The following is a 10990-nucleotide window of genomic DNA, read 5'->3' on the forward strand; positions in this document are numbered from 1 at the left end:
CATGTATAGCCAGCTAGCTACAGCTAGGTAGTTGACTGTACAGTAGCAGTAGAGCTGCTTGTGGAGAAGTTCGTCCAGGGAAGTACTGCCACCTTACCTATTTCTGCCGTCAAACAGTAATGTGAGCATCACTGCGTTCAGGTTTGGAAGGGTAAGGGTGCTGGTGAAATTACAGGCACATGAGACTTGTCAATTTATGTTTCAGAGTGATAGGCGCAGTGGCAGTGCCATTAAAGCTCAATTTATATAGCGGCGGAACGGAATGGAAGCGAATTTTTGTAACGATATTGTACATAGCATAATGAACTTTATGGTCAATTGTGCGACGTATAGACTAGATACGAACTAATTTATCATGCATTCGCGAGAATTCCTTAACTGCAGTTGATGACGCTTGGTGAAACCGTGGGAAGGCAGGCTCAAACGCTCAGACGTCAAGCGTAGATGAAATACCTCAAGGCGCAGTCGCGAGAAAGCTCGTGAATGCCTGAGCGTTCCCGCGAATGCTCGAGCGTTCCAGCAACGGCGCGCGTCTTCTCGCGCTTCCGTTCCATTCTGTTCTGCAGCAATATAAATTCAGCCGAGTATCGGCAGGCTTCTGAATTATTACAAATCTTAAACCAATTTTACAAAAGTAGTAAAAATTTTGCTGTTTGCCAACCATGGCGAAGATAGAAAGTTGATGCGTTTAATGCCGTGTAAATGTGTAAACGTGTAAGTAAATGGGGGTACACTATGTTACCTACTACGGTCTAAGGCAGTTATTTAGTAGCAGTAAAGCTCCTTGTGAAAGAGTTCGTCCAGGGAAGTATTGCCACCTTACCTATTTCTGCCGCCAAGCAGTAATGTCAGCATTATTGTGTTCCGGTTTTGAAGAGGAAGGGTGCTGGTGAAATTACATGCACATGGGACTTGTCAACTTACGTCTCAGGGTGACGGACGCAGTGGCAGTGCCCCTCAGATCTTTGCAATTTAAAGCTCTGAGTGGCACTGTTATTGTCATGGACAGGCGTGTAGCTTACCATTAGGCGCACGACTTGTTCGCCCCGTCACTTGATGTTATACAAAAAAATCAATCAAATCAAATCAGAGAGTCTATATATACCTAGATCCAATGAGTTCCGGAAGTAACTTAGAATAAATAACGTCAACAAAAATTATAACTATTTTATGAAAAAAAAAAACCAACCTCAAACTTTTGTGGAATTACATTTATTTGCCAAAGAACAATGGCATAATCATAGCCGCCAAAAACAGAATTTCAATACGTGTGGATATGGTCCACATTAAGTTAGTTCACGTAATATCAAATGTACTGATTCGACCGATTTGTAATAAAAGATTAACTACTTCATTACAAACAATCTCAGTACAGAGTACTAAAAAAACCGACCTCAAAAGTACGTGAAATTACGTCTATTTGCTAAGTTTTATTGAAATATATATATGTATATTATAGTTCGCCACTATACAGGACTTGACGCTGGAGATAATAAAAATGAAAAACGCCTTGAATGGAAGAAATAGCAAAATCAACCATTATAGTAATTGCTCCAAAATTAAAGTTAGGCGCTATTTATAAAAGTGAATCGTCATGCGTGAACAGCCACCCTTCGGGATGGATGATTTTCTTCAAAATGAAATGGTACCACTATGGAAGTACCCTCTTTCCAACAAAAAAATAATCATGATAATCGGTTCACAAATACCGGAGTTATCGCGTAACAAACATACAAAAAAAAGAACACAGTCGATTTGAGAACCCCCTCCTTTTTTGAAGTTGGTTAAAAATAAAGTAGATAATTCTTTCTTCAAAATGCCACGCGAGAAAATGGTAAAACTGACAAAAAAGTTCGCACGTTTCACAAAAAAATATTTTTTATAACTCTGTTTAAGGCTTCTGTAGTTTATTTTGATATAATAATACGCCGAATATATTTTATTCAATTACTTCTCAGAATAGTAAATCCAAAACAAAATCTGTTCAGGAATTTCAACTCTATATTTTCACGTATTTTTCATAAACAAGCGCATACCAATCATGTCAACAAAAATTTACATGGGAGTTTGCTACTGTTCTTTCATTAAAAACGGTTAACGGAAAGGGGTTAAATAAATAAATACTTAAATATTAAATATTAGACAACATCACATCTCTCTGATCCCAAATTAAGTAGCTAAAGCACTTCTGTTATGGAAATCGGAAACAATGACGGTACCACAAACACCCAAACCCAAGACAATGTAGAAAAGTTAATTTCTACACTGACCTAGCAGGGAATCGAATACTGGACCTCAGAGATGGCGACACCATGAAACCGTGTGCAAGCCACTCGACCACAGAGGCCGTTAAATCCAATAAACCGGATTCATCCCCCCATTTGCCACCCTTAGAAGTGGAATATTTTCTTCCAATTTGAATGAACTACTGGAGGCATTTCAAACAAAAAAGAATCATAGAAATCATCTCAATCATAGAATCATAGAAAACATACACGCAAAAAGAAAAAAATGCAGTCGAATTGAAAACCTCCTTTTTTGAAGTCGGTTAAACATAAATCGCACCCTTCGTCTAATAAGGTCACATCAACGAAATGACAACTTTTCAGGAGAGAGGTTTAAAGGTCTACGTATGAAATTAGTCGATCACTTTTTTATTCTTAAATAGGAGAGTTATCAAATTTCACACTACGTAATTTGTTTCATGTAATTCGTTTTACGTTTATGATTTTCATGGTACCAAGTGACAGGATGATCAAGTTGTGCACCTGGTGGTAAGGTACACGCCTGACCATGACAATTGCAGTGCCACTCAGAGCTGTAAATCGCAAAGATTTCAGGGGCATTGCCACTGCTCCCGTCAACCTGAGTCATAAGTTGACAAGTCCCATATGCCTGTAACTTCGCCAGCGCACTTACGTATATCCTTATTTTTAATGTATTTTTTATTTAATCATTTATTGTACAGAATAAGGAAAATGCAATTGTTGTACCAAAGGTAGGAGGGGAACACTAAACGCCTTAGTTTTAAACAGTATTTGAGTCACTAATTTTCGCTTCTTACCTCCTTTATGGAAATCACGTTATGGCTATTATGACTCAAGACTTTTATCATTACCGAAATAGGCAATTTTTTTTAACCGATTCAAGGAATTCAGCTCTGTCGTAAGAGATTTCGTGTAATCACAAAGGAAACGTTTCTTGTTTTTGATAATAATGAAGACAATAGTTACTATAGTACCGGCACGCTATGATGTCGTTTTGACGTCTGTCCGCTCATCAAGTTTCGTATTAATTGATTATTATTTAAGGAGCTAATTCCTTTACACTGTTGTCAATAAGTCGGCGTTTGTTTTTTAAATTTCGAAACTTTTTTATATGAAATATAATACGATCGTCACTTGTGGGATCACTGGCTAGCACAACTTCTACCTCCGGCAACAAAGCAGTTTCGAATTGACGATACATTAAGTAAACATTTTTATTTTCGTTTTATTAAAAGTTTTTAACTACTACTACTAGTACTTATAAATCTAAAAATTTATAGTTGCGACTCGCATTTGATTATATTTTTTTCGATAATGAATTGAGATTTGACCTCACAATTGTAATCTGTCTAAACGGCCATCACAACGTACCGGTACTTATCGCGACGGAAATATGTAACTTATTAATTTTTGAATGCATAACTCGCACGAAAAGCTAAAAGAAAAGTTTTGTACTGCCTGAAAGCAAAGTTTTAACAAAAGAGTTCATTTGTTATATATTTGGCAAAGGAACGATGTGTAAAATGGTTTATTTTCTCCTAGCACCATGTCCACATAGTTCGTATATGAGTATTTGAGATTCCTGTGCTAAAATAGTCTTGCTAATTTATGTAACCCAAATTCTGCAGATTTTCTAGCGCTAAATTCAAACAGAACGTTCGTCGGCTGAATATAGTGTCTTTGATATATTATTTACATTGGTTATGCGTGTTGATTTTGAAGCCATTGCGCCCAGTTACACGATGCGAAAGTTTTCGCGCGGCAATCGCTTTCACGTACATTAATTGCGAATCTGAATTTTATTTACTAGCAAACAACATTTTAATTCCTCTGAATAATACAACCGCGCGGTCGCCGCGTAGACCAAAATCAATCAATCTTGCCCACGCGCCCGGGATGCTCATTTAAGTTAAAACGTAAATGCTAAATAAATAGAGCGTACTTTGCCATGACAATTAGATACACGCGGTCATTTCGCGGCGGCAACGCCATGAAATTCGTGTCGAATAAATGCCCTAAATAAGATGGCCCTAAGTCGACACATGATAAGCTCAAAATATATCTTCAAGTTCTTTGAAAGTTTCATTGCAATTACGATTTCTTTTGATAAATAAAAGAACATATGAATAAAATAACAATAAAATACTATTGGAGATATAGGGATGAGGTCCGTGGACTACCTCTTTAGTAACGCACACACGCTCAACATAGCTCTGCATTAGGGAAACCCTGTGACGCAGCTGTCGTGGACACACACATAGACAACCACAAATTACACCCAAACTCACGAGAGAAATAAGTATAGGCCATACAAATATTTCTCCCGGCCCGGGAATCGAACCTGGGACCCCTGTGTGGCAGTCCGGCATGGTAACCGTTCGGCCACTGAGGCAATTAATACTTCTTTCATTGTAATGAATAACACAAAAACCGAACACAAAGAAAAATACCTTCGATCTGACCTCACTCGAGCTGTCAAAGCTGTACGCTAAACTAGAATGAAGATTTTTTTCTTTGTGAGGTATTAATAATTATACATACTAGTAGATTTCACAAAAAACAATGTGATGTGATGGTAGTAAAAAAACATCATGATATTCAATAAAATACAAAACTACTTTTATTTTCTACTTCAGTTCTTTCTGTATACCTACTTAATGAACTACCTGGAAGACTCAAAGACTGGAAGCTACATCATCCAACGTATAGCTATGCAAAGTGGATACGTGCCAGCTTTAGCAACTTATCGCGGGGACTCTATGTTATCAATTGAATGTAACCCTAGCATTTAAGCCTTTAATGTACATGCATTAAAGGGTTACATGCTGGCTCCCTGTATAAATAATTATTTGCAGAGGCAAACAATTAAGGAAAATTAAAACAATGGAAAAATCAGTGTTACTACACAAAATTTTAATTTAAAACGATGATGTTGTTGAAATATTTCCATGGACTTGGCGCCAAAAACGATAATTCGGTTAATATCTTTCGTAATCAGATTTGTGTAAGCATTTGAATCGACTGATATTTTTATGAACGTAATTAAATATATTCAATATTAAAAATTCTAGTTACTTCTATACACGCCGATCTTATACTAAGATCTTTGTGGTGTTTGATTATTATTATTGATTATGACACTCGATTATTGATCGTTAATGTGAATTGATTTCCGGATTTTCAGTCATCTATTAATTGTAATATATTGTACGTGTATTGACACGTAGCGGCTTAAGAGATATATTATGCGGATTAGCTCAGGAGCAGGGCTGCCACCAGAATCTTACACTTTAAAATTCTTGTACTATATAAACATTCATTTTATAATGTTTAAACAAAACAAATGAACACGTAGCTTCCCTTTGTTATAATCACTTTTATATGGCATTAAATAAACACTTTGGAACAAGCTTAATTTTTAATAATAGTGTGCACAATGACACCAATTGCTTGATCTCATACTAGGGAATTGCTTGTACTATGAGTACCAGAGTAACGGAAATCAATTTGAGGCAGTTCCTAACATATTCAAACCGGAAACATTTTAGAAAAATTATTTTCCCAAATTTGCCCTACTACTTCTAGCGCCTACAATGCAAATCAGTAGGGCACCGAGTTCGTCAAAAGAAGAAAAGGATACTGTTTATATTAAAATTTCTATAAAATCTATGAAATCACCATCTGTAAGCTAACAACTCGTCGAGAAAACTTTAAAGTGCTCAAGCATGATAGTTCTACAGTAAGTAGTTGAGGAATTGGGCAGTTTACAAGTTGTCCTGGCAGCATCAGATCGAGGTTATCATCATATTTCCATTAAACACCAAATTTCAAGTCGATCAGACGAGTGGAAGGAAAATAAATATTCATTTTATGACTGAAATCAATATATTAATTGGGAAAAGAGCTGATCTTTAAATAGCAGAACAGAATGTATGCCAAATATATCTAAGCATCATTCCGATGAAATTTGCCTTCAAATGAAAAAAAAAAAGAAATGCTTCAAGACACTTTTTGATGTAAAATATAATTTTCTACGTCTTTTACTTAAAGGTAGAATACGTAGAATGTGGTTCCCAGTATTTTCATTGTAAAAGGCATAAAGGTGCAGTAGCAGTGCTGGTTTGGTGGCGAATGCGCCACCAATGTTTAACCTATCATGAGTAGAGAAACATGGTGTCCTTAACGATTTTCGTAATTTTTTTTATGTTTTTTTTTTAAATGATGGATGAAAATTACATGTCTGCTTTGACGAATGACCGGACATGTCTGCAGGAGGGCTGATGGGCGATGGAGCTAACTTGTTCTAAAGTGGCAACCATGTCAAAGGCAGAGGATGGATGCGGGATACATAGGACCGGGAGAGTTGGCGTGCTCCGGAGATTTGAAGGAGTTATGTCTAGCAGTGGATGCGTATAAGCTGGTGATGATGGATGAAAATACAGTTGCACGTTGGAGACACCGTGTGGCTCTGGGACACTACCGGTACCAAAATCAATAGGACGCGTGACGAATTAATTTAGCATGGGAGGGGGCAACAGGGTAAAAATATAAGTCACACTAAATCATTATTTGAGTTAATAGTTTATGGTGAAGACGCCAGTTTCAGTATAGCACTGTCGATGTGACACGAGCCGCCTTTTATTTTGTCGTTCTGTTAAAATCAAACCAATACCGATACCATTGCGTTTTAACACACAGATCCCTATAGTTTATACATTTCTGTTATAGTAAATATAAAATTTGGTGGAAAAAACATTGAAGTCTAAAAGTCTGTTTTGATTCGCACGTTGTACAAAAGTACAAAAATCCTCAAATATAATGGTACAACCTTGCACAGAAGTTTGCATTGCTTATGCAGCGTTAAAATCATTACTAACAGCTAACCTATTTGGGTTTCGCTAGCTGTAGTAACGGGGACGTTTCTAATTAAACAAATAGTCATCTTAGCAAGCTTAGTCTTGTGTCTTCTATATTGGCAAAAAATATATTTTCAGCGGGAAGAGATATTAGAATACACTCTTATAACAACAACAATAACAACGCACACACTCAACATAGCCCCGCACTAGGCAAACCCTGTGTCGCGGGTGCCATGGACACACACATAGACAACCACAAATTACACCCAAACTCACGAGAGAAATAAATGTAGGTCATACAAATATTTCTTCCGGCCCGGGAATCGAAGCTGGGACCTTTGCGTGGCAGTCCGGCATGGTAACCGTTCGGCCACGGAGGCAGTTAAAACACTTGTTATCTTAGACTCAATTTACATTTTCGAGGAACGGAATAGAGTTGAAGCGTCAATTTCGCGAGAAGACACGCCGATTAGCGGGAATGTTCGAGAATTCTCGCAAGTGCGCTTGCAAGAGGTGTTCATTTATTTAGACCAAATCTTTTACATAACAAGGTTGGTGGATATTGATTTTATTTCTCTTATTTGTGGAGCAGAAAAAGAAGAAAGGAAAAGGAAGACGGACAAAAACAAAGAGATATTTGGGTTTATGATTTATGAAAGAAACGAAAACATTTTGGCCAGTTCTATACATTTTGTAAGGATACCTGTGTTGCGCCTCCTTTCGCGCCGCTTCCCGCAGTTTCGTCAGACGTCGCCGACGGTAACTGCGAGAATTCCCGAGAACATGTGGGAATCGCCCGGACAAAGAGCACTCTGTTTTTTGGCTCGTATCTGGTTTGTACTTATCATATCTACTGTGAGACTTAAGAAGAATATGATGTGGTAGGAAAGAATATCCCCTCATTTGTTTCAGGACTTACATTTTAAAACTCTGTCTTCGGAGAAGAATCTCTTACGAAGTGATTGTTCCGACCCGTCTTCATCCAGTTTTACACACACTAGACCCCTTATGAATAATTCTTACAAACTTTATATGCGAGAAGAATAAGTAAGAAGACTTGTATTTAAAAAGAAACTTTATTGAAAATATGTATAACAATACTTTCAACCTATTTAGCATAATCTAATAACAATTTGACCAAACCCTAAATAAAAATATAAAAAATAGATACCTAATTAAATTATCTACGATGTCGTATGCACATTATCGATCGATCTATGGAACTTTCTTGACAGGGTTAATATGTTATTAGTAAGTAGTACGTAGCTTCGTTTGTCGAGATGTATCCGGGAGGTTCACGGGCTGTGGGAAGAGTAATTGTCCGCGTAAAGATTGCGGTAGCAATATAAATTGAGCAATCATAATAATATTATCTGATGTGGTCCAGATTGACATATACATTTATTCTAATAAGGATAATTTTGTAATTTGTCAATAAACAGGCGTATAGGAAAATAAAATTACTCATTAATCCGTACGATGATTTAAGCACCACGTACGTACAACCGACATATTAAAGTAGCATGTAAGGGTAATAATCTCAATCCATGTCTAATTTTCCGGTATTTGATAAAATATCGACAAACAAACGATTTTGCACCGGCAGTCGTGCCTCTACAGTATTTACAATTTTTTTGCTGGAACTTTGAGTATGAACTTATATAATGAGTCGTCGACAGAGGCTACGTCACATCATCATCTACGAATGTCGTTGATCAACTTTTATTGTTATTGAGTTTCTAATAAGAATCAGTTGACAGACTACACCAATTGCCAGGGAATACCCTGTTCTATGAGTACCAGAGTCACTATAAGATCAGTTCATTTCTCAAATTTGTCATACCGGGAATCGAACCCGGGACCTCTTCATTTGCGCCCACAGTGCTAACCGCTACTGAGGTCGTCAAACTTATACATCTATTTTTAATGCGTTTATCTACATAATTGTTTTTATTTATTGGGTTGGCATAATCCGTGTGGCGGTGATTGTCATTTCTTTCAACTTGGCTCGGTGAACCTTGCCGGATGGAGTTTGAGGTAGAGAGTCAAGGAAGTAAAGACCTCCGTGCAGTTGTTTTACGTCCGGCATTTTTTCTGTAAATAAAGTAAACCAAACTCTTAAAATGATCAGGTTGTCGCTAACGTACACCGTTACGGCCCTGCTCTACTATAGCGAACATTAAAAAGTTGACTTTAAGTGTAGCTACGTACAGTATGTTTTAGAGACAAAATAAATAAGGAAAAACAAAACACGGCGCACTGTCGTCGAGCTGTCCGTTTGTATATTTTCTAATTTAAGAGTCGATACTACCTCAGCTCGTTTCCCGACGTAATACGGCTAATTTTGCTTGGGTCGAGCGACAGGGACACTGGCTTTATTTCGGAATTTATTTTTTTACAAACGATATTACAGCCATTTCAAAAATGAGCATCGTATACTGTTGTTCTATTTAGTTTAGTTGATATAAGAAAAATCATTGGTACTTAGTATATGTAAAGTACCTAGTGAATACAGCGGTTTTCTTGTAAAATTTCGAGTTAAGTTTGTGTTTTTTCCATCGTGTTTTCAGGCCATATAGTATTCAAATCAATTGGACTATATGGTTTTTCAAAGTATACATTATTTTTATTTTAATAATATACACGTAAGGTAAAAAAGACAATAAAAGCTTAAATACTAGAAATTAAAACTAGGATTAAAAATTATATGTATAAAATTACTACTATAAAAGTACTCAAGACGCTGGCAGCGTTCCCCCTTTGAATTGCTAAGCTAATGCGTTGGGCAAGGTAGCTGCCGGCCCTTGGGTTTCTCAGACAGTGTATTAATTTTTTGGATAACATTTTGTACAGATGAAGGGCACCAGGACCCACGACCCACGGGCCAAGGGTTTCGACTCCAAAGACTTCGACTTCGAATTCAACACTTTCAATGTTTTGCAGAATCAACCAAAGGCAATTGAGATTGTGTAGACTCTTAAAGGATAAAAATTAAAACTCATTTATTCCTTGTTTCAATTTGTAACAAAACGTAGTTGAGGAATATATGCGAGTGAAGTCCATTAGGTCGCCGCTTCCTAACATTTAAGTCAGACAAGCCTCAGCTTAGACACAAATGCGAATTTGGGAGTTACTACATTTATTAAAATGAAATCTTTTTTTTTTATATTAGACAACAATCACATACGTTGCTTTGATCCCAAAGTAAATAGCTAAAGCACTTGTGTTATGGAAATCTGAAATAACGACGGTATGTCCAAACCCGAGAAAAGTTAGTTTCTACACTGACCCGGCCAGGGATCGAACCCGGGACCTCAGAGATGGCGACACCATGGAAACCGGTGTGCAAGGCCGTCAAAATCTCGAAATCGTCGAAATCGGTTTGAATTAGTCAGAAAAAGGTTTATGCAATATTTAATATTTCGGTCAGCCTTCCGACGATGTGCGCAACGTCTGTTTTGCTCTTATTTCTTTAACACAAAGCTTTATTGACCAGTTTAATGTGAATCTTGTCGAAAATTGTGTAGCGACTTTTTAAGTTGACATTTAAAATTTCTGCTTTCCCAATAAAGAAAATGATGGTATATAATAACTTTTCTTTATTTTATTGAACATCATGATGTTTTTACCTGTCATATATCTTTGTAAAAATATGCCCCTAGTTTGTTATTATATTAAAACAAAAATCGAACTAACGCAAAGGAAAAATAACTTTATGCATTTTTTTTACTCGACCATGTACTTTTTACAGCTACCAGCGGCTTTTCATAAAATTTCTCCTACTTCTCTTTTAAAATAAATTGAACATTACTTGCAATATTTATTTATTGAATACCATGATGTTTTTTCTATCATGATATTTAT

The 10990-nt window shown here is 36.7% G+C and overlaps 1 protein-coding gene across 1 annotated transcript in view; it reads right to left on the bottom strand.

Annotated features, from left to right (window-relative positions):
* Nucleotides 1–8249: 8249 nt before the first annotated feature.
* LOC113236715 (luciferin 4-monooxygenase-like) overlaps nucleotides 8250–10990 on the bottom strand; it is a 29308-nt gene continuing 26567 nt past the window's right edge. The window contains exon 11 of the mRNA XM_026472875.1: nucleotides 8250–9220. Within this exon, the coding sequence (XP_026328660.1) occupies nucleotides 9081–9220 (140 nt within the window). The 3' untranslated portion in view covers nucleotides 8250–9080. The remainder of the gene's footprint in view (nucleotides 9221–10990) is intronic.

Source organism: Hyposmocoma kahamanoa, unplaced genomic scaffold, assembly GCF_003589595.1.
Source record: "Hyposmocoma kahamanoa isolate Upper Pololo Valley unplaced genomic scaffold, ASM358959v1 92, whole genome shotgun sequence".
NCBI classification, from domain to species: Eukaryota; Metazoa; Arthropoda; class Insecta; order Lepidoptera; family Cosmopterigidae; genus Hyposmocoma; species Hyposmocoma kahamanoa.